Raw genomic sequence first — 25,447 nt, 5'->3', positions numbered from 1 at the left:
GGAGGTCGTTTGACAAGAATTTGATTATTTGGTCAATGGAACAACTAGTGTCAGAGGTGCCAAAAAAAGTCAGAAATTCCACCCATCTGATGGGCCAATAGCTGGTAACTCCGGGTTGTGTTATGTATTAGAAGATGAAGCATAATACCAATCAGTTGTATTAACATGTTCACCATCTTGTGGTTACTCTCGTCAATTTGTTGCCTCATGGATGCTAGAGAATTTTAGTTAAGGCTGACATTCCTGAAGGAACATATTCAACTCCTCCTTGTGGTTATGCCATCCGATCAGGGTTGCTTATGGCAGATCCTGATGCCACAATATGGATTCAATGGTGACCATATCGTTCCAGCATTATCTGCAAATTTTGAAGCGTAACTTTGTAACCCTGCCATCTTGGCAGTTGGCATGCCATATGGGTAATCCCTAGTAATTAAGGGTAGGGTAAAACTAGAGACATAATGGGTATTAAGGTCCCCTACAACAATCGAAGTAGGCCTGGGTGTAGCTGGGATATTTGTTACTGATGGTAAAGCGACTACTACTCCAGGTATTGACGTCGAAGTTGCTACTGGAGTTAAGATTGAGCATGTCACTCCGACAAGGCTTGATGTCCCCATTGTACCAACCGTCGAAGTAACTGTTGGTTTAGGGTCTTGAGTATAATTTCATACACGGGAAGTATTTTTTAGATTAACCATTTCTACTAAAGTTCTACCACTCCTCAGACACATATGACTCCAGACATTGAAAACATTTAAATTAGAACAAATATGTCTAAATAATACAATAATTTCTTGTAAAAGAATTTATTTTTTTTGCACAAAAGGTCTCATTAAGCGTGCCAATTTATTTGCATGTAATTTTAGCAAACAATCACGAGTTTAAAAGTATGTGAGGTTAACTCGAAAAATCTCAAGAAATTTTGTGCAAACACGTGTACAAGAAAGTATGTATGTGAAGTGAATGTGAATGTCTGCGTGCAAACATAATAAAGACAAACTCTAACGACGAAAAAGCTTAAATTAAAGTAAAAGAACACTGTAATAAATAACATTAAATAAACATAATAAATGAGAGAAATAGTAAAGTATTTCAATTAAGGAAACATAAAGACAAATACAGAAGAAAGGGACGCAAACTAACATGTTACTCACAAACTATTTCGCGCTTTGACTTAGATACTCCGATTCTATAGAGAAAATATATGAAATTTGCAACCTCAATTACAACATATGAATCTACCATATATATTAAACTAAATATAATTGTCCTTGACAACTTATTCCTAGAAACTAGACACATCTTCAAGAACATGTAACTTAATCTTCTAATGCACTACCACGTTGTCAGTACTTGAAAACTGATGAAAATCATTATCCCACATTCATAAGTGCTCTTAGCGACTAGTAACTTCCTTCTCGTCAAAGGTGATTGCTGAAAGTGCTAAGACCCCTCTCAAGTTTTTTGTTTCCAAAATCTTATATGTTTTTGCAGTGTGTCGATGCTTCGACTTCTACATGGTGTCAAGTGATCAATTAGGTGTATTCCTAAGAATCATATAAACCATGTCTCGATATTATCTCTTGAGATTCCTCCAAACTATGGTTCAAGATGCTAGTCAAAACACTCCAGTCGACGTACTCATTCATGTCAACTTGTGTCCATCAATGCTAACACTTCACATTTTCCCAATGCAACATTCAATTGAATTTTTCCCAAATAAAAATTCCAGTATAAAAATTAAATAATAGTACACTTGAAATAGGTAACTTATATAGACATGCATTTTTATTTGGTTAAAGGTTAGTGCAATAATGGGGTTTCTGCCATTGCTGAAAATCACAAGTTCATCCGGAGATGCATCTCAAGGTTATGTCTGAACTGTTTTTGGAGATGTATCTCCAGATTTGTGCCTGCCTACATTTTGGTTAAATTTTTTATGCGGATTTTTTATTTTATTACATGTGCAATGGTTGCAAACAACTCAGACAAAATTAGGCTCGGTCTTGTGTCCAAACACGCGTTTGTACGATGTGAGAGGGCCATAGGCAGGGAAACGAAACCATGAGTCGAGGATACCTTGTTTGATGGTGTCATACCCCAAAATTTGCCCATTAATCTTTCAAAACATTTCTCGAAGCACTCCAACTTATTCTGCAAGGCACTGACCTTAAAGGAACAAAAGCCCAGCTCACAACAGACCCAATCCAGAAAAAGGCCCAAACTAGCTTGCTCACTAGGCGAGCAACTCCTTCGCCTAGCGAAGCTTGCGATATATCAGAATTTTTGGGCTTCATTCTGAGCCCATTAGGTCACCACAATCACTATAAATACCGACACTTTAGTCACGAAAATACACAGACGAAGACGGACAGAAACCCTGGCATAGAAACCCTGGAGACTAACTCAGAGAATTCCGAGTAAAGAAACCCTGAAGGTCGCTCATCCGCACCGAAGTTACCTCCGCCCAACTCCATCTGATACCAAGAGTGGTCAGTCCCTTCAACATCGCAACTCAGTTGCAAACAGGTTTGCGCATCACTACTGTTTTATGCTTTTAATCGGTAATCTCTACATACATAAGGCATCATGATTAAATTTTCGGATATGTAATTTGATTTCACATGTGAATTTAAGTATGCCTGAATATCCTGAATGTTTGTCCATGCTATTCCTGTAATTAAATGCCATAAAGTTCAGGGTTCCGGAGATCATGCTGCTATCAAACTCAAAACCCGCAGCCGCTCGCTAGCACATCGCTAAGCGAGCCTGTAGCGAGCACTCGCTGAGCCTTCGCTAGGCGAAGCAGGAGCGAACGGGACAGTGGCTGTTTTGTTTCTTTTCTGTTCTGCCTTATGGTTATCTAATCAAGATTTATTATAATTCTGCATCATTTGGCCTGACTTTACGACTGTTGTGTTTATTTTGTGGTGCAATTTTCAATTGTACTTTATCTCGATGTTCTAACCCGTGTGCTGAATGGTGTAAAGGCTTACATATTCCCGAAGAAACGGCCGGCTAGGTATTCCACTTTATGTGTGGGATACCCTTATGGAGATGGATTCTGAATTACTTAATTTTAATGTGGAGATTCATCCTATTTACTTAATTGATTTTAATGTGGAGATTCATCCTATTTACTTAATTGATTTTAATGTGGAGATTCATCCTAATTACTTAATTAATATGGACCTAATTACCTAATTGATTATAACTATCTAATCGATTGCAAAATATTGCCTTTGAATATGTGATCTTGGACCTCTCTTTGTTGCCTTACGGTATTACGGTCATGTCCCGCGAATGTGGGGATACCCTTAGCCAAGACCCTTCGATTAAATCATCATGTCCCTCTAAAATAAACCATAGCCCCTCGGATGTTGCCTTCGAATATATGATTTTGTCCCTCGATGACCCTTCGGTATAGCATACGGTTAAATGATGATAGTCCCTTCGAATGCTAAGGTATCCTTACAACCGTTGCTTTCAATGACCAATCGATGACCCTACGATGACCCTTTTACATCCAAAGGATAAAACTACTTATTTCTCAATAATAAGGACGGTTTTACCCTCACAAGGATAGGAAATGCCCATCAAGACCTTGGGTAGGTATAACTCTTAATTGCTTACTCACAATTTAAAAATACTTTGCACACTTCATAAATACTAGAAAATCACCACTTGGTATACATTCATACTAGAATCATTACTGAGTTATATTTTTCTAAACCATTTTCAAAACTAAACGAGATAACCACTTTGTATACATTCATACGAGAATCATTACAAAGTTAAATTCTCTTTTTCAAAACATTTTCTAAACAATTCACGAACACTTTTTCAGACAAGAAAAATAATATAAGTGATCAAGCAATTAAGAGCCCATGGATAACCATGGATACAAAGGGTGCTAACACCTTCCCTTTGTATAATGTACCTCCCGAACCCAAAATCTAATTAAGGTCTTTCCTGTTCTTTTCCACCTTTCCTTATTGGATAAAAGAAAAGTCGGTGGCGACTCTTGCTAACCGCGACATTTGCTTTCCAAAGCAAAAACACATAAAGTCAGTTCACCGTATGACAGATGGTTACAAGGTCGAGGTTCACAACCATTTGGTTCTACTTCCCATAGTCATCTGTCTAGACATCTACTTCACGGTGTCACGTGTCCCCAACAAATGAAGCACTTGAAGCCCCTGAAATCCACGAGGAACCCGCTGCTAATTCCCCTGTAGATAATTATTCAGGAGGCCCATTTGATTCCTCCTTATTTAATCTCAATGAATACCATGTTATTAGGCATGTCTAGGAATGGGAGGTATATTTATTTACCTTTGCATTAAATATGTTTTTAACTCATTTTATCGCGACTGATGGTGATTTTTTTATAGGAGCGTCCATGTTTAAAATTTGTAAAACACAAAAGGAAGATATTGGATTTGGAATAACCAAACTCTGATTGGTTTAAGAATGTTATCCATTACTCTCGTCTTGTCGGATTATGTGTTGTTGCGTATACTACTATAAACCTTGGCATGCATGCGGCGTTTGCAGATAAATGACATTCAGAGACGCCATCTTTCCACCATCCTATTGGCGAGATGCCCATCCCCCTGGATGACGTCTCATGCCTCTTACATATTTCTATAAGGGAAAATTACTGGACCACATAAGGCTCTATCGAAAGGAAGCTAGTGAAATGTTGGTTACATATTTGGGGGTTGGCCCAACTGATGTCGCAAATGAGGTAGCTGACACCGTATGTGCTCATGTTAGATTTAAATTCTTGGAAGAACTTTATAAAGACCACTTGAAGATGGTTGTGGATGCCGGCAATGATGATATGCATGTTGAGTACCACCGACAATATGTATTGAGATGTTACCTCTTGTTTCTGGTTGACACGTCCATGTTTCAGGACAAAAGTGAAACCTACGTCGATATGGTCCATCTTAACTACTTCATCGATTTGATGATGATTCATGAGTATAGTTTGAGGGGTTGTCTATTTGGTCTACCTATACTCGGAGTTGGGTGAGGGTTGTCTTTGGAAGACAAAGCAGACGACAAGAAGTTGCACGCTGCTTATGTTAATTTACTATTACTAATATTTTCATAACTTTTTTTGTCACACATGTTACTAATATTTTATTTAAACCATTTTTAGGGATGAATCATCTCCCACTTTCCTTGCATCTCCGGGTGGGAATCTGTACTCGACTACATTGAGGATTGGCCATGTGTTCCCGCCTTTGCCCCACCCAGAGGGAATCAGGTGATCAACCCATTCTAGGTGTATCTTGATCGTCATGTGGTAGATGACATTGCCTTTAGCTCATACGAAGGTCACCACCAGACGCGACGGCTGGACCTCATTTCATTATACTTCGAATGGATGACATGTGGGTCAAGTTTGACAATGTGTTTATTATTATTGTCTTATGGTGATCGGTTATGGCCTTAGTTTTCCTTTATTTTGTTTTGAGTTTTTAAAATACGACCTGCATGTCGTGCCTCACTTTTAATCTCTTAATGTAACTTCTTTTCTCATCTCACTCCCTCGTATGTAAAACGAGTTTCTTTTTGTAATGTAATGTTATGAAGAAAGAGAAGAATTAAATATCAAAGGAGGACAACCTTGAAGATCTTGCTTGGAGAAGCTTAGATCGTTATTAGGTTAACTTAGGTTCTCTCATTGGCTTGGGAGAACAATTGCGCTAGGGGCCATAACTGTTTCATTATGAATATATGTTGATGCATATGAATGTATGTTGATGCATGTGAGAGACGATTTATATGATAAATAAGCCGGTGAGATCAGAACAATTGCAATTCCCTCAAATTAAATATTAAGTTTATGCTTTCCAAGTTTTAGCACTCATCAAGACTAGTATCGGATAATGTAGGTTTCGCCTACGCGAGGTGCATGTTCTATATTAGTAAGGTGTGATGGGATAATTGTAATATCCAATTGCTAAAACAATGGGTCAAATTTAACTAAACAAATTATAATAAGATTATATGTGTTTAGAAGCAAGAGTTGGAAATGATCTATGTGATGGATTGGAATAAGGAGTTATTCACCCAACTAAAATATTCGAGAGTTGTATTAGATACAATTGAAAGGAGTTCCTACCTAAATAACCTAGTTGTGTGTAATCCTCCTACGCGGACTTAAAACAAAGTGAAATGTGGATCTCGACCCACTAGAAAATATTCCAACGGGATTTTCCAAATCAAATGATGAGGGTCACTTGTTTTGAGTAAAATAGTGGGAGCATATTTAATTAAAGGCCTAATTAAATATGTTATTGATACTTATATTTTCATTAATTTCATGTAGATTACCATGACAACAAACACCTCTAACAACATTTTGCGATCAATCCTTGAAAAGGAAAAGTTGTCTAGGACAAATTTTCTGGATTGGCACCGAAATCTGAGGATTGTCCTCAAACATGATAGAAAGCTGTATGTCTTGGAGAAACCTGTTCCTGAAGAGGAACCTCCTAGTTTTGCACCTAAGGCAGAAAGAGATGCTTATAAGAAGCATGTCGATGATGCCAATGAAACTGCTTGTCTCATGCTAGCTACCATGAACTCAGAGTTGCAAAAGCAACATGAGAACATGGCAGCGTTCGATATGATCGAACACCTGAAGATGCTCTATCAAGAGCAAGCAAGGCATGAAAGGTTTGAAGTTTCAAAATCCCTTTTTCAAGGCAAGTTAGCTGAGGGAGCCCCTGTAGGTCCCCATGTGCTCAAGATGATTGGGTATGTGGAAAACCTTGAAAGGTTGGATTTTCTCCTCGGAAAGGAACTTGCGACTGATTTGATCTTACAATCGTTGCCAGATAGATTCAGTCAATTTGTCCTAAATTTCAATATGAATGATATGGACAAATATCTTCCTGAATTGCTAGCCATGTTAAGAACTGCTGAGCAGAATCTGAAGTCAAAAGGGAAGTCCATTCTGATGATCGGATATGGAAAGAGACAGAACAAAAGACCCACCAAGCAGGGTGATAAAGGGAAAGGCAAGGAAGTTGTCAAACCCAGACCCACTGTTGCTGCTTTGAAGCCTAGTGGAGGCATAGCAAAGGCAAGCACCTGCTTCCATTGCGGTAAGACCGGACACTGGAAGAGAAACTGCCCAAAGTACCTGGAAGATATGAAGAATGGAGTAGAGACTTCAACTTCAGGTATTTTTGTTATTGAAATTAATTTATCTACTTCCGCATCATGGATATTAGATACTGGATGCGGTTCTCACATTTGTACAAATGTGAAGGGGCTAAAAAGGAGTAGAGATTTGGCAAAAGGTGAAGTTGACCTACGAGTTGGCAATGGAGCAAAGGTTGTTGCTTTAGCCTTAGGAACTTATGTATTGACTTTACCTAGTGGTTTAATAATTCAGTTAGAGAACTGTTATTATGTACCTGCAATTAGCAGGAATATTATTTCCGTTTCTTGTTTGGACAAGTTTGGTTTTTCATTTATAATAAAGAACAATTGTTGCTCAACTTATTTGAATGATATATTCTATGCTACTGCACAAATGAACAATAAACTATATGTCCTTGATCTTGAAATGCCTATTTATAACATTAATACTAAAAGGATGAAACCTAATGAGTTAAATCCAACTTACCTTTGGCATTGTCGATTAGGCCACATAAATGAGAAACACATTTCCAAACTCCATAAAGATGGACTCTTGGACTCTTTCGATTATGAATCATATGAGACATGCAGATCTTGTTTAATTGGAAAGATGACAAAGTCTCCATTCACAGGAAAATGGGAAAGAGCTAATGATCTTTTGGCCCTCATACATACTGATGTATGTGGACCACTGAACATACCAGCCAGAGGAGGTTTTCAGTACTTCATCACATTTACTGATGATTTTAGTAGATATGGTTATGTGTATTTAATGAAACACAAATTAGAGTCCTTTGAAAAGTTCAAGGAATTCAATAATGAAGTACAAAACCAACTAGGTAAGAATATTAAAACTCTTCTATCAGATCGAGGTGGTGAGTATTTAAGCCTAGAGTTTGATGACCATCTGAAAGAGTGCGGGATCCTATCCCAACTTACTCCTCCTGGAACACCCCAATGGAATGGTGTATCTGAGAGAAGAAATCGAACCCTGTTAGACATGGTCCGATCCATGATGAGTCACGCCGATCTTCCAAACTCCTTTTAGGGACGTGCACTATTGACAGCAGCTTACACACTTAACCGTGTTCCATCCAAAAAGGTTGAGAAGACACCATATGAGATATGGAGTGGTAAGAAACCACATATGTCTTACATGAAGGTTTGAGGTTGCGAAGTTTATGTGAAATGACAAATTTCAACTAAGCTTGAACCCAAATATGACAAATGCTTATTTGTGGGGTATCCTAAAGAAAAAGGAGGGTATTACTTCTACAATCCTTCTGAGGGCAAAGTGTTTGTCGCTCGAACTGGAGTTTTTCTAGAAAAGGACTTTGTTTCCAAAGGAATCAGTGGGAAGAAAGTAGAGCTTGAAGAAATTCAAGAATCACAAAGCATTGATACACCTATGGAGGAATTAGAGCAGGAAACACAAGTAGTTGTGGAAAAGCAACCTGCTCAAGTAGAACAAGACCAGCGTAGGTCAGGCAGGATACGTCACCTACCTGAGAGATATGGATATCTCATAACAGATCAAGGTGATGTATTACTCATGGATCAAGATGAGCCTGTGACCTACCAAGAGGTCATAACTGGTCCTGAGTCTGAGAAGTGGCTAGAAGCCATGAAATCTGAAATGGATTCCATGTACACAAACCAGGTTTGGACCTTGGTAGAGCCTCCTGTAGGAGTTAACCCTATAGGATGCAAGTGGGTCTTCAAAAAGAAGACTTACATGGATAGTAAGGTACATACCTATAAGGTAAGACTGATTGCAAAAGGATATAAACAAATTCATGGGGTTGACTATGATGAAATCTTTTCACCAGTTGCAATGCTTAAATCTGTTCGGATTTTACTTGCTATCGCTGCATATCATGATTATGAAATATGGCAGATGGATGTCAAAACTGCTTTCCTTAATGGGAATCTACTTGGGGATGTGTACATGACACAACCTGAAGGATTTGACATACCTGAAGAAACCCTAAAGATATGTAAGTTACAAAGATCAATCTATGGATTGAAGCAAGCTTCCAGAAGCTGGAATCTTCGTTTTGATGAAATAGTAAAAAATATGGATTCATCAAGAACGAAGATGAGCCTTGTGTCTACAAGAAGGTTAGTGGGAGCATCATCGTTTTCCTGGTATTATATGTAGATGACATATTACTCATTGGAAACGATGTCCCTACCCTACAACAAGTAAAGTCTTGGTTGGGGAAATGCTTTTCTATGAAGGACCTAGGTGAAGCAGCCTATATATTAGGAATCAGAATCTATAGAGATAGATCACAAAAACTGCTTGGCCTAAGTCAGAGTACATACATAGACAAAGTGCTGAGACGCTTTAATAAGCATGATTCCAAGAAAGGATTCATACCTATGCAACATGGCCTGTGTCTATCAAAAACACAATCCCCTTCAACTAAGGAAGAACGGGATCATATGAATAAGATTCCATATGCATCTGCAATAGGATCCATCATGTTTGCCATGTTATGTACTCGACCAGATGTTTCGTATGCTTTGAGTGCAACGAGTAAGTACCAATCTGATCCTGGTGATGCTCATTGGGTAGCTGTCAAGAATATCCTTAAGTATTTGAGAAGGACTAAGGACTCATTCTTGATATATGGAGGTCAGGAAGAGCTGGCTGTAATTGGATACACCGATGCTAGCTTCCAGACAGATAAGGATGACTTTAGATCGCAATCTGATTATGTGTTTTGCTTAAACGGTGGCGCTGTGAGCTGGAAAAGTTCAAAGCAAGATACATTTGTTGATTCTACAACCGAGGCCGAGTATATTGCTGCCTCGAGTGCAGCAAAGGAAGCTGTTTAGATCAAAAAGTTCATTAGTGAACTTGGCGTGGTTCCTAGCATTGTGGATCCCATTGGTCTCTATTGTGATAACAATGGTGCAATCGCACAAGTTAAGGAACCTAGATCTCACCAACGATCCAAACACATACTTAGGCGTTATCACCTCATTCGAGAGATAATAGATAAAGGAGATATGAAAATATGCAGAGTACCTACACTTGACAATATTGCTGACCCACTGACAAAGCCTCTTGCGCAGCAGAAGCATGATGGACATACTAGATCTATGGGCATTAGGGGTATGCCTGATTGGCTCTAGTACTAGTGGGAGATTGTTGGTGTAAGCCCTAAAGGCCAATAGTTTTGGTACTTGTATCGAATTATTTATTAATTATAAAAGGCTTTTTCTTTATTATGTTTGTTTAATAAAGTCCCTGGAATAGCTAGTTCGTTTAATGTATCAAGTGTGACTTAATCATGAGATCACATTAAACATAAGGACACTATTCTTAAAGTATCTGTAGTCGAGTTTTATTGTGAAGTGGGATAACATTAAAGCATAAAGACTATTATGTATATAGACTGATGATCACATCTCATGGATCATGGATAAGGAGTTATCAAGTTTTAAAAATAGGTATGAATATTAAGAGTAATATTTATACTGGATTGACCCGCTATGAGAATACTATATAGAATGTTATGCAAAGTGTCATAAGTTATTCTCATGGTGATAATGGTGTATACCACCCTTCGACCTGAAATCACTATGGACCCTAGATGTAGAGTCGAGTGCCTTATTACTGATCAAACGTTGTCCGTAACTGGATAACCATAAAGACAGTTGATGGGTACTCCGCGAAGCATGCTAAGGGACATGAGTGACCTAAATGGAATTTGTCCATCCTGCGTAACAGGATAAATGTCTATGGGTCCAATATTGAACTGGACAAGGATGACACGGTCTATGCCTTGTGTTCAATATAGACATAAGGGAAAAAGGGTAATTGTACACATAAGTATTATCACATAAGGATTTGTCAGATCACATGACATTTTCGTGTTTTGGGTAGCAGTGATGTGTTGCTAGATACCGCTCACTGTTTATTATGTTAAATGCGTGATTTAATATAATTGTCAATGCTGCGAAAAGCTACAGGGTCACACACTAAAGGACGGATTGATGAGAGATAGAGTAACTAAGGAACACCGTAAGGTACGGTGCACTTAAGTGAATTGTAGAACATCGTAGGATACGGTGTACTTAAGAAGAATACGAAATATGGTAAGGTACCACGCGCTTAAGTGATTTTGGCATATTATAAAATATGGGTCACATACACTTAAGTGGGTTTTTTAGCTTATAGCCCACACAAGTGGTTCTATAAATAGAACCCTTGTGCAGAAGCATTTAATGCAGTTGCAATTTCGTTCTCTCTCTCTCTCTCTCTCTCTCTCTCTCTCTCTCTCTCACACACACACACTCACACACACACACACACACACACACACACACACACACACACACACACACACACACAGACACACACACACACACACACACACACACACACACACACACTCAAAGCCTTCATTCATAGCAGTTAGCACTGATATTGAAGGAATCCGTTCGTGTGGACTGAGTAGAGGCGTTGTCATCGTTCAAGGTTCGTGATCGCTCCGTAGATCTGCATCAAAGGTTTCAATCGTCACAAGAGGTAACGATTCTATCACTGATCATGCCCATTCGTAAGGATCACTAAAGGAGAAAATTTTAAATTCCGCTGCGTTTTGGATCGCCCTTCTCCTTCAGATTTTGCACCCTAGCATTGATTGCAGTCTACTTCACTAGAGCGTCGTTGTTGGAGCCACAATGAAGTTTTCTTTCTTTTGTACCACCTCCCATGGCCCAATATTGTCCAACTTATCGTTGGGATCTATCTCAATATTCCTACGCTAGCTATATCTTCAACCTCTTTTTCCATCCTAACCAGTGCCTTCTTCTCTCCACACACCTCAGTGTTGTGCCCAAATCGTCCACAACTTAGACATTGAAGGTGAAGACTTTCATATTCCACCTTATAATGTCTACCTTTGATGGAAAATATTGCAAACAATGGTTTGGTTAGGTCCACTTGTATGCATAGCCTTGCATACTTTCCTTTTTCCCAAGTGAGCGTATTTTGTCCACTTTTACCGTTTTTCCAATACAATCCCCAATGAAACCAAGAACTCTGGTGTCATAATATTCAATAGGGAGTCCTGAGATTCTGACCTAGACAGCTAGTTGCTCAATAACATCTCCAGTCAGACAAAAATTGGGACTCCATTCCCTTATTGTTAGGTAATGATCATAAATTAGCCATGGTCTCTATAGTAATGCAAATTAATGGTCTTCCTCACTGGTAAATGTAACCAGATATAAATCATGTCCAAGGTCCACTATATTCAACACTTCTCTCCTTTTCCACATTTGTTGTAGTCAATTTTCAACAGCCTTATAACCAATCCTTCACCCCTAACATTTTAACTATGACTCCCTTTTTCCAAGGTTTGACAATCCTATTTTCTTCTGTTTCAGATAATATGATTTCAAGACAATCATATTCTCCATATTTCTTCTCTTCTATGCATAAATCCTCTTATGCCCGTTTGGTTTCCCATATCTCATTATCTCTCTTGGTTTGGTCCTCTTCCTTTTCCTCAACACCTTTCCCAGTTACCACGTTTTAATACATGATTATCTTGCTTACTTCATCAACTACTCTGGTACGACTTTCATAATGCCACATATGTCTATCCGTTGTTAGTATGGTTTTGACCTCCCTATCCTTAACCTTCTTAGTGCTCCTCTCCATCGAGTCATCCTCTTCACGAGTGATCTTTTGGTTTGCGTCAACAAACCCTAGCAAAGGCTTCTGCATGAACCGTAGCAAAGTGTGAAACCCTATCAGAACGTATAACTTTTTTGGTATTGATATGTGTAAAAAATCACTTAAAAAGGAATGGAAATCACTTAAAAAGGAAGGGAAGAATATATGAGAATTTTCTAATTATATTTTAAATTAATTTCCATCAAAATCAAATACTTTTTGTTTGTAATTACCAAGTAAATATTTATAAATGCTCATAGGCATGAACATTGTGCATTATCATACTAACTAATCTTTAAACAAAGGGAGTTATAGCATATAACGTAGTATTTTTCAAACAAAAACAATAACAACGTCATCGTAGATTCCTTGAGGGAAACAATTGACGAAAAAAAGCAAATGAAAAAGCGTCGGTAAATCAAGAAATGTTTCAAGTGTGCGATCTATGAGCAGTGGAGATGCTTGGCTCCACGTGCTTTTGTTGGAATTCAATTACATTCGATCAATCCTTTTCAAATCACCCTCAAATCTTTTCTCTTCCTTCATCCCTCCCTCAATGGCCTCAAGGTTAGCATTTTTTCGGTGAATTCATTACTGGGTCAGCCAAAAAATATTATTTTTTCATCATATCAATGTCAATTTTGCATTTGTGAATCCATTTTGTTTTTGTGAATTTTTTGTTTTTGGTTTGAAATAGCTAATAAAGTCACCCACAAGAGTTACTGTGGAATTGTTTTGATCTATAACTTCCAGCTTTGTGGGTTGTTATTAGTTAGCAGTGACATTTGTGTATCTTATTCTGTTTATGTCATAGCAGGACAAGGTTTTGCATCAGGAGTTGTGAATCTTGGTGAAATAGAAGTTTTCAAGGTCACACGGTTTGATTTTATTTGGAGTAGTGCTACACTAGACTCAAAAAAAGCTGTTATATTCTATAAGCCTGTGGGAGTACCTGACAGTTTCCATATCCTTGGTCACTATTGTCAAACAAGTGACAAGCCTTTACGGGGTTTTGTACTTGTCGCAAAGGAAACGCGAACTTGCATGTCCGAAACTATTGAGGAAAAGTTACCTCCTCTGAGGAATCCTCTTGATTTTAAGTTAGTTTGGAGTTCGAATGAGCCTGACAGTCTTGAAATTTCGAGTGGATGTGGTTACTTCTGGCTACCCGAACCTCCTGAAGGTTACAAGGCTGTTGGCTACTTTGTTACGAACAAACCCAGCAAGCCTGAGTTGGATGAAATGTGCTGTGTTCGTGCCGATCTAACTGATAAATATGAACGTTATCGTGTGATATTTGATGTTAGTTCTAGAAATCCTGAGTTTTCATTTCAGGTATGGAGCTTGAGACCTTGTGACCGTGGTATGCTAGGGAAAGGTGTTTCTGTTGGGACTTTTCTCTGCAGTAGCGGTTTGAGCAATGGAGAAGAGCACCATCTTGCATGCTTGAAGAATCTGAATCCCGCGCTACCATCAATGCCTAATTTGCAACAAATTCATGCACTTATTGAGCATTATGGTCCTACTCTTTTCTTTCATCCTGAAGAAATTTACTTGCCTTCTTCTGTTGATTGGTGTTTCAACAATGGAGCTCTTTTGTACCGAAAGGGTGTGTCTGCAGGAGAGGGAATAGATGCAGCCGGCTCAAATTTACCTTGTGGAGGGTCAAATGATGGCCAATTTTGGATAGACCTGCCCAGTGATGATCGGAGGGATTTCGTCAAACGCGGGAACTTAAAAAGTGCAAAGCTTTATATTCATGTGAAACCAGCTCTTGGTGGGACTTTTACAGACATTGCAATGTGGATATTTTGTCCCTTCAATGGGCCAGCCACTTTGAAAATTGGACTTAAGAATATACCTTTGAGCAAGATTGGCGAGCATGTTGGTGATTGGGAGCATTTCACGCTTCGCATATGCAACTTCGCCGGAGAGCTCTATAGTATATACTTCTCGCAGCACAGTGGCGGCGAATGGGTGGACGCGTGTGACTTGGATTATATTGATGGCAATAAAGCTATTGTTTACTCGTCAAAAAGCGGACATGCAAGTTACCCTCGTCCTGGAACATATATCCAAGGGTCTTCAAAACTAGGGCTTGGCATTAGGAACGATACTGTTCGTAGTAATTTTTACGTGGATTCAAGTATCCATTATGAGATTTTTGCGGCTGAATATCTCGGAAATGCTGTCGCTGAACCTAATTGGTTGCAGTTTATGAGAGAGTGGGGTCCCAAAATTGTTTATGATTCAAAAACTGAGTTGGATAAGATTATCAACGCGCTTCCTCACATGCTTCAGTCTTCAATGAGAAACTTGTTTAACAAGCTTCCATTGGAGCTGTATGGCGAGGAAGGTCCTACCGGGCCAAAAGAGAAAAATAATTGGATACAAGATGAGAGATGGTAGATCTGATGATTTGTGCACTAATTATGGAATAGTTGCAAATCTCTCACCACAATCGGATTGAAATGAATGAGAATTCTTACACTCATTGCCTCTGTTTGGCATTCGACATGTTTTGCAGATCCAAACTTATTTAGCATGAGACTTTAAAGGAACAATGCGGTAATGCTAGCATGGAATCATGTCAAAGAATTGTATACCCGATACGTGTTAGAAATGTATTAAGGGCCCGCGCAGTTTCTTCTGTGTATTCTGCAAAAGCCAAAAGCAACTCAAGGCATGGAGCATCTCACAGTTCTATTATTTCCTCAACAAGTCGGGCATTTAGAATTTTGATGCACCAACTTGAGGTAAATATTGTTAAATATGTGTTATAGAAGCTGTAATCTCCATTTTTATAGACTTATTGATGAGGAAAATCTCAACATATCATATTTCTTTGACTGATTGATAGGCATTAGCTATTGTTGGAATGTTTATAGGATTAACATTAGAAGTATATCTTGAGTAATTGTAGGAGGTTGGAGTCTAATATTTGATGTTTATTCTTGTATATATATTCTTATAATATCAATGGAAAAGTTTGACAGATACCATTCTTTAGCTATTTCATCTTATGTTCATAATCTCTCTATACTCAAATTATGTTCCTTTTAAAATATAATGATTCCTTCTATTCATTTTCTACATTTTCTTGTATTTTTTCATTTTCAGCTTCTTTCCTTTTATATATTTATCGAACTCACAATTTTGATCACTTATAGAAGGCTTATATATCCTAACCATTTTATTTGGAACTTGTAACCTGTTGGATGTTAAACATCCAGCATGTGAGTTTGGTTATGCTTTTACACAAAATTTCGCATACACAAATTCATCACAACATTCATATTTTGCGAGTTTCTCTCTTCTGTGATACACATGGTTGGTTGCTATTGGAATTGTCAAGTTTTCCAAGAGTATATTTACCAAGTACGTCATCTCTCCCCTCTTTATTGAGAAATTGAATGATTCCAAGTACGATAGTTGGACCGGTGACATCAAATTATGGATTCTTGATCAAGGTTACAAAGTCCAGTAACCGAAATGGGAACAAGTTGATGGTTAGTTGTTCATTTTTATCAAGTCCACACTTCACCGATCTGATATTAAACCGATCTTTTGTCAACATATATTGGTAGCATCTATTTTGCACATTATGATGTTAATGAGCTCCTACATCTGCCGCAAACACTACAACTGAACAAAAGGAGGAACATGAACAACACAACACCTTCTTCATGTCCATTGCTCTATATGGCTTGCCTTAGAAGTACTTTAATACTCAGTGAACAAATTTTGAGTTCTGCCGGTGTTTCAGATATCACTAATACATCTGTTATTCATCTGAGTACCAGCAAAAAGTTCACTTGAGCGTTTTGCTGCCCCTCCGTCACTTTGAAATAATCTAAATCGCTTTCGAAAAGGTCTTCTAACTCCAAACCCCGTGCGAGCATTGTAACCGACTCGAACATATTATTGACCGATCATTCAAATTGCATTGTAGACCTCCACGTCAGGTGAATGCACTCAAGTTGATCATTTAAACATTATTCAGACCACATCTTCCCCTCAGGGTTTTCCGGCAAGTATTTTATTTAATGTTGTTTCTTAATTAGTATACATTCATGCAGGCATGGACCTATAAACATTTTTCCAGTATTGGCGGGCAGGAGTATGAGCTTGAGTACACGGAGATAGAGCCTCGTGCTAACTATTCATTCCCACTAAATGACATCCTCTTACAAAATTGTATCGAGAGCGTATGGATCGGCTACTAACACAAGATGTGTGGTTCGGCTCTTACGACACTCGCTGTGCCACAAGTCTGTTGAACGACATATGCTTTTGTTCTAGTTTGATCATATGCAGATTGTGTATGGTCTGATATTATCCCGAGTGAGTCTTGCATCAGTTTGCATACGTGCATGGTATTCCTTAACATCTTGTCGTCTCTTGTGGGCCTACAATCACTCGAGAACGGTTTGATCAGATGTGTACTAAGTATCGGGATCATGTGGTGTCTATAGAGGATCGAGGCGCCCATATCATATAAGATTGTGATACTGAGACGGGATACACGAGGTGGTATATTCAGATATCACATCTCTACCTGCTTCCGACACTAGAAGGATAATTGTTGGTACAAACTGAGGAGGAAATACTTGCAGAGGATGTAATAGTAGACGAGGGTGGCAGTGCACATAGTCTGGTCCGTGCATGTGCGCGTATCCGAAACTTCTCATCAGAAATACTATCTAATAAGATTGTACAGAAAAGCACTAATGTGCACGCCATTGTTCATGAGATTGTGAAGGAAGCTAAGAATGCCTTTTAAGTGAAGAGGTTGAGGAGGAAAAGGATGTATTTTGTTTAAGATTTGTAGGTATTATATATTATGTATTTTGGTTATGGTTATGGTTATTTTTTGTTTTATAATGTAACTTTTTAAGGTTATAATATGGTTAATGTTTTTTGGTGAAATTTGAAGGTTCAAATATCAATAAAACATGCATTTTGTTGGGAATTACAAATTCAGATTAAATAATATAAACCCATAGAATCTACACACATGTTGAGGTTGTTTTTCATGTTTTTGATTATACAATTCGAACACGTTTTGAGAGAGAGTGTTTTGCTTGTTTAGAATTTTATAATCTGAAACGTGTCAACCGTATAATTTTTAATATATGGTTTAGATTACATAGACATATATAAAATAATGTATCTGGTTCCTTTGAAGTTCATATTAGAAAAACATTAAACTCTTACCCATATTAGAATGAGCTCTAACTTAGTTGCAAATTATTATAAGGAGATTTGTACTATCTAATTTAAAATATCAATTAAATCAAATGAATTGTGATCTCAACCACCTTGACATAAGAAAGATGGTAGATTGTCCATCAATCGAAGATCATTAATGTGTTTTCTTTACCAACATGTAACTTTAAATGATGATGATTTAAAATCATATTGTTAATATTTGTTTGGTATTATATCAATAGACCGGTCGAGTTAGACATTATCTTAATTAGATGTGTTCAAACTTGATTCGCCTTAGAACATTTGATAAAATTGTGTCGTACGTGATTGAACCTGATAAAAAGTAATTAGTTGTTTAATCCATAATTTTATCTGTGTTTGATTACGTTTTTAATTAATGTTGACGTATTATCGGTGTTGTTATATATTGTGTCATTGAATTTGATTTGATTTAATGAAGTATTTATGTTCATGGTATTTGTTTATTGAGTTCTCCATTGTTCATTATGTTTGTTTACGGTTGAATTTACCGGTGACACCGACTACACCTCTTTTCTCCCGACTTTTTAGAGTTTGGATTTAAGAATCCTAACACTAAAGAAATATGCTCCATATTCTATAATTTGATTGATATTTTTATAAGGGGTTTCTCTTTTCACCCTTAGGGTTCTTCCATACCACTGTGAAAAGACTAAAATGTCCCTAGTGTTTGGAGATGCATCTCTAGACACATATTTTCCACACATAACTGAGGTAAAAATGGTGAGTAACCCTTATTTTGTTAAAAATTTATCTGGAGATGCTTCTCTGTATACACGAAAAGTTGATTCGGAGATATATCTCTGTAACCCCTCTTAGTTCATTAGTCAGTGAGATTTTTGGAGATGCATCTCCGGAAAACGCTTTGTTAGATCAAACCAGAAACAGGTAGAAACAATGGTAGAATGGAAAACCAACATAAATTAACTCCAAAATAAATATTACATAGATAAACATTACATAAATTTAGCATTACATGTTATTAAAAACGAGTGGTTCGGGACGTTGAAGCATTCTTATAATATCTTTGAATGATCTTTGAATTATCACATCCACTTCAATCATACCATTTGTTTAGTAACGGTAAAAGGCACTCCACATCACCTTCAAATCATCTTACGTCTTCAGTTCAAGCATGGCGAACCATATCATCCTCCGCTACACCATCATCATCAAAATGGAGTCTTGTCTAGTGAGTGCAAGTTTCATCCATATGTATTGTTTTTTCAAGATTTAGATTCTTTTGAAATTAAACAAGCACATGGAAGGCCATAAGTCTCCCTAAGTGTACATTCATACTTAGAGTTATCCAAACCTATTTTATCTGCTCGCTTGACTTCGTGAAAAATAAAATTCAACACCGCCCGAGATACGTTTCTAACTAAAGGATGTCGTCTTTGAAGTCGTGTTCTAACACAATAATGCTCTGACCAAAAATTGTTTGTATCTCATTATGTTGGTTTCGAAGCATTTGGTCCACAACTTCTCAATCTCGACAAAAATCATCTTTACCGTCTCCCAACCAATTCTTCATTCTAGCATGTGCATATTTAACCTTGTTAGTTATTGTATTGCCAAAGTGTTTGACTTGATCGGTCCATGCACAAAAAATCTTCTCTTTGACCTGGTCCAAAATAGTTTCCTCAACATATTTTAGGAGATTTGCATATCTAGCACACACCCTCCTGAAATGTATTACAAATTCGATATATAATTCTTTTGTGGAAGAATTTATTATACAATTCCATGCATTCATTATCTTTTCCACCACAACAGCAGGTTTGTCCATTTTCCCATCCTTTGATGTGTTTAGTGCCAACTGCAGGTTTTAGTCAACTTCTCACATTTTTTGTTATGTCATACTTACAAAGTAGTGCGAACAATGTAGGAAACATCTTTGCAACTGAATTCATCGGTGTGGTGTCACGATCAGTGATTATGACTTGTGACATGTTTTTTTGGTCCTTCAACATAGTATTGCACATTTCTAAATCCCATGTAATGTTGTCCTCTTTTGCGGATTCCAAAAATTCATAGTCGACTGAATAAGTCATCTCCGTAGAAGTAACACCAATAATTTCCAGGAGTGGAAGTCTATACTTGTTTATTTTGTATGTCAAGTAACTTATGAGCATGGTGGGAAAGGTGTTAAACAACTTTATGGAATCAGGATGACTCCAAAATATGTCTCGAACAGTGACTTTATCCTCACAAACTCTAAACCTTTAAACATAGTTGTTATCTTCCAAAAGCTTCAAGAGTTGTTGCATCTCAGATCTTGGTCCTTTTACCACCTTGTTGTCTCGAGCACACACGTTGTATATTTGCATAATATTTTAAACATTTAGACGCCTTTTTCGTTTCAAAGACGCGAGTATGTTTTTCGGAGCCACCATGTTTAATGTCATGTCCGAAACAAGTTCAATCTCCTCCAGCACAAGGCGACATACAATGGGATGGTCGACTAACTTTTCATCCAAGGCATGGTTATGTATACCTAAAATCACATTAAGTTTTCATGTCTCATCCGTTATACAGTATTTGCGCAATTTAAACGAACACTCGCATTTCTTTGATCCAGTTTCATCTCGTTTCAACTTTCTAATCATCATTTGGTACGTGCCACTTCTTTCGCATGTCATTGTTACAAATGTTTATTTTCTATCCGAACCATTATCGGACCTTCCAATTACAACGTCAAACCCTAATTTTCCGACTTTCCTACGAACTCATTGTATCATATGCTCACGAACAAAAAACACTTCTTTATTTATAAATTATGCACGAACATCTACATTTACAACGATCGGTCAAGCACCCGAATTAACATCATCCGGTTGAACATCATCATTCACATCATTCGGTTTAACATCATGCTTCACTTCGACCGGTTTAACCTCCACATTCACAATAGCTTTTGGTAACATATATGGGTGCATCATATTTATTACCATCAATAACAGAAAAACAGTGTTACGTTTCAAACTATATGAACAATCTAGAGATGCACATCCGAAACTCACCTAACTTCGTCCGAAAATGCATCTTCGGACTCAACGTTCATTTTTCAGCTGAAAACAAAGATTAATGTAGGAATGAGGAATGGAATGAATGATATTTACTTGCAATTCCAGTTTGTTTTTCTCCCTTTGAAGTGATTAAATACAAGAATGATATTTTGGTGTTGAAAAGTTGATTGAGAATGAGATAAAATTTTCAAGATTTTGCTATGGTTTATTGTTTTAGCATGAGGAGGAAGCTCATGGAAGTGGTATTTTATCAACTTTTCCATTGGACATTTATGGAGATGAGTCTTCGGAAATATCACTGAGTTGTTATTTAAATTGTTTGCGTTAATAACAAACCCATAAACAAGTTCATGGGATATCTCGGAGGCGCATCTTTGAATACACCCAAATATAATACGGAAATGCATTTCTGAATATATTTTTTTCAAAAACTAGGATGAAACTCAGAAAAGAGAAGATAGACGTCATTTTTGGTGTCCGAAGATGTATCTCTGGACACATGAGAGCATTTTCAATTCTTAAGGGTGTGGACGGTACCACCAAAGATGGAAAGAGTATTAGATTTTTTTATAAATCGAGAAGTTTCAAAGAGCAATGAAAGGTGGAAAAAGAAGCCATCCAAATCAATAATCATAATGTTCCATATTTTAAAACTTATCCAAATTAATAAAATTACCAAACCACTCCATATAACTTTAAAAAAATCCCCACGATAGGGAATTTCTTAATCCACCCTATATGTTTTTTGTCCACCATGCGAAAATACTTAAATGCTCTCAAATTTCAAAGATGCATCTCCAGACGCATCATATCTCAGTTAACATTGAAATACTTCGGAGATGCATCTCCATAATATTTTGGAGCTTAAATTGTGCCAGAACCCTTCCTCTTCCTCATTTCTAATATTTCTAAAATATACTTCAAACTCTCTCAAATTTTTTCTCATCAACAAGTATAAAATCAAACAGAAAATCTCAAGGTAAATTCAATCAACATCAGAAACATCATCCAACGCAGAAGCATAGTTGCAATTTGTAATTTTTTTTGATGTTTTGATTTTTTTTTTGTGTTTTTGCGTAAATGAGTAGAATTTGATGATTAAGGTTAGAAATGAGTATAAATTGCATGTACGATAATTTAAACATAGTGTAAAACACGTTTGTTGACTGAAAAAGATGATCATTTTTTTGTGATTTCATGTGCACATTGGCACCAATGACGTAATCTAAGTTGCAGAAAATTTTGGAGATGCATCTCCAAAAAATTTCAACGTTTAATTTTCTCAATAACTGGAGATGCATCTATGAAATTTTCTGTATTTTTTTAATTTTCTTGATCGTAGTGTTGATTGCTTGTACTAATTGTCAGGTTTACTTTATCTTTCAAGCATTATGGATAATAGACACGATAGACTGAAGCACGAGAGGTTGCGTAACATGCATCAGTGCGGAGGAAGAAAAGTCATGTTTCAGAGGCTCATGTTCCCTCTGGCCATGTGAATACATCTACATCTGGGGATCGTGATTCTCATCATGCTTCTCCATTTTCTTCTTCCCGTAGGAGACAGGTTTCACCTGCTGACGCACCTCTCCCTCCATCCTCACGCAGGCGCCGGTTTCACCTATTCAGGTGCCAGAGGTACCAGATTCACTAGAGATACCTCCTACTGTTGATATTGTTGATGCTTATGCGTTAGTGTCACTTCCTACTACTGATGTTGTTGAGCTAATGTCACCTCCAGATGGTGAGACTGTTCAGGATGTTGAGCCAGAGGCATTTGGAGGAGACCTTGTAGAGTTGTCACTACTGTCTTTGTACTCAGACCATACTGTCAGACATATCTAGGACGAAGAGGTAACATTAGTTAAATTCATTATTTTTAATTTAGGATTATTTTAATTGACAAGTTTCTAACATCGATTTTTATTTTCGGCAGGACCGTGATCCTCCGAAGTTTATTAACCATGGGCGAAATATTATTGGCTTGCCTTAATCGAATGAGGATTGGTTTCAGACAACTTTGTCCCTATCTAGGATGAAGGACTTGTGCATGACCGGTTATACTACGGTTAACCACGAGATGCTTAATGCGTTTGTGGAGAGATGATACTCAGAGACCTCATTATTTCACCTCCCGCTTGGTGAGATATCTATCACACTCGACGATATCTCATGTTTTCTATATCTTCCAATTTGGGGGAGACTACTAGATCATGAGAGGATTAGCAAAGATGATCCACTCGAGATGATGGTAGACTATCTAGGGGCTGACCCAGCGAAGGCGAAGAAGGAGTTGGATAGGGCCAGGGGGTTCATGCTCGGTTTGAAACCTGAAAAAGGTATATACATAGGAGCTCCAGAGAGCACATCAGGCTATATGTGATGACGAGTAGATGAGGCTCCACAAAATGCATCCTATGAGAACATACATGTTATATTTGGTTGGCACTGCGGTTTTATGGACAAGAGTGTCACTTATACATATGTCATCTACCTACGGTACTTTCAGGATTTTGAGCGGATCCACAAGTACAAATGGGGGCCCGCTTATTTGATCTACTTGTACTCGAACTTATCAGAGGGTTGTAGGTGGAAGACGGAGTAGGTTACAGGCAGCATCACACTACTGACGGTAATATTTATTGGTCTTTTAACCTTTTTGTGTCATTTTCATTTCATCTTTACAACGCCATTACTTATGATTCGCGTGTTCCAAACTTTTTAGGTTTGGATCCTCTAGCACTTCCCGCGCATCTCCGTATGGGCGATTGTACTGACTTAGACTAAGGATATATCGCGTGCTGTTGCATTTGCCTCGCTCAGAGAGAACCAATCGACATATTCATTCAGAGTGTATCTTAACCGCTTGACTGCCGAGGACATGCACTTCAACAACTATGTTGACCACCATGAGACACAGTCATTTGACAAGATAGTGTTATACTCTGAATGGTTGGCCTACGGGTTACATCTCACTGCTCCTCATCTTCCCAAGCTTGTCATGCGGCAGTTCGGATACACTCAGACCATTCTCAGATACCCTATTCTCTCTGCTCTTCCTGCTTTGACACGTAGACAGATGGGTGTCACATCCGTATATGATACATGCTGCTCCAGGAGACCCATCGATGTCAGCTCATCAGGAGATACTGGAGGAGGAGCAGACACAATTAGATCATGCTGAGGATGTCTTGCCTAAATATCGTCGTATTGTGGAGATTGCACAAATATGCATTGACCAAGATATATTCCTTAATGGGTCTGATATGAGGAAGGTCCTAAAAGCCATCTTGACGGAGGCACATGGACATTGATGTACCGGAGACAACGCCGTGAGGCTAGGGGAATTGATGGCGAAGAGGCAAAGAGGATGTAGTCAGACATACACAGTAACGCAATAGTATATAATAATCGTATTATGGATTGTATTTTATTTTCACCTCTGATTGCATTCGACTTTATTTATATATGACATTTGATCCATCTGAAATTATATACGTCATTTTTTGCATTATTATATGTTTAAATCATCATTTGAATACTCGAAAACAAAATACAATATGCATTATTATGTTCTGATAGATTACAGAGATACATCTCTGAAAAATAAATGAAGATACATCTCCGAAATATTCCAAACATTAACTGAAAATTTGGTGCGTCCGAAGATACATCTTTAAAATTTGAAAGTATTTAAGTATTTTCGCATGAAGGATAAAAAACAAATAGGATACATTAAAAAATCCTCAATCATTAAACCGGTTTTTCTACTACACTAAATTGGTTTAACACTGGTTCTGATTTAATTTCGACACAGATGAGAGATCAAATCTGTTTTCTTCATTTCAAAAACTCAAATCTATAGTTCAGACATTGTTTTTTTGGAATTTCACAAACACAAATAAATGCGAATTCTAAACGGCTCTATATAAATTAATTAAAGAAAAAATGTTTTACTTATTACTTTTAATCCTAAACTAATAGCCGAGAGAGAACGAAAAATTGCACAGAACTGATGCTTTAACACCGCCAAACCTAATTAAGAGAGGGAAATAAAATGTGCATGGCGGCAGAGAGAGTGGTCGGGAAAGCCAAATTGATGCTGATTTCTAAAAAACGTGAAAGGGTCCAAATATACAAAGAATTCCGATAAAAAAAAATAAATAAAAAAAGTAATCGCAAACACACAACACATTGGCGCGACATAACAGAAATTGTGGCAAAATCCCAGAATCATAAAGTTTATGAATCAAGGCAGCAGATATAACATTAAAATAAGATGAGGGAAATCAAGGGAGAA

The 25,447-nt window shown here is 37.6% G+C and overlaps 1 protein-coding gene across 3 annotated transcripts; it reads left to right on the top strand.

The window, feature by feature from the left end:
• Positions 1 to 13,160: 13,160 nt before the first annotated feature.
• On the top strand, positions 13,161 to 17,749 carry LOC127106165 (hypothetical protein At1g04090). 3 transcript variants are annotated; one of them, XR_007795302.1, is made up of 3 exons: positions 13,161 to 13,435; positions 13,683 to 15,624; positions 16,948 to 17,749. XR_007795302.1 is itself a non-coding variant. In XM_051043454.1 (2 exons), the coding sequence occupies exons 1-2, from the start codon at positions 13,327 to 13,329 to the stop codon at positions 15,275 to 15,277; spliced, it is 1,701 nt and encodes a 566-aa protein (XP_050899411.1). In that variant the 5' UTR covers positions 13,161 to 13,326; the 3' UTR covers positions 15,278 to 15,877. The 3 variants fall into 3 exon arrangements, 2 of the variants coding, with proteins under 2 accessions (XP_050899411.1, XP_050899410.1); XM_051043454.1 differs by lacking the exon at positions 16,948 to 17,749 and having other exon boundaries at positions 13,686 to 15,877; XM_051043453.1 differs by lacking the exon at positions 16,948 to 17,749 and having other exon boundaries at positions 13,683 to 15,877.
• Positions 17,750 to 25,447: the final 7,698 nt, after the last annotated feature.

Source organism: Lathyrus oleraceus, chromosome 7 (genome assembly GCF_024323335.1).
Source record: "Lathyrus oleraceus cultivar Zhongwan6 chromosome 7, CAAS_Psat_ZW6_1.0, whole genome shotgun sequence".
Lineage (NCBI taxonomy): Eukaryota > Viridiplantae > Streptophyta > Magnoliopsida > Fabales > Fabaceae > Lathyrus > Lathyrus oleraceus.
The sequence above is the reverse complement of the archived record's forward strand: the minus strand, read 5'-3'. Positions and strand labels throughout refer to the sequence as shown.

Coding starts and splice junctions, on each gene's coding strand:
- LOC127106165 (XM_051043453.1), top strand. CDS start 13,327: ATGCTTGGCTCCACGTGCTTTTGTTGGAATTCAATTACATTCGATCAA. Junction 13,436..13,682: donor CCTCCCTCAATGGCCTCAAG/GTTAGCATTTTT, acceptor TTTATGTCATAG/CAGGACAAGGTTTTGCATCA.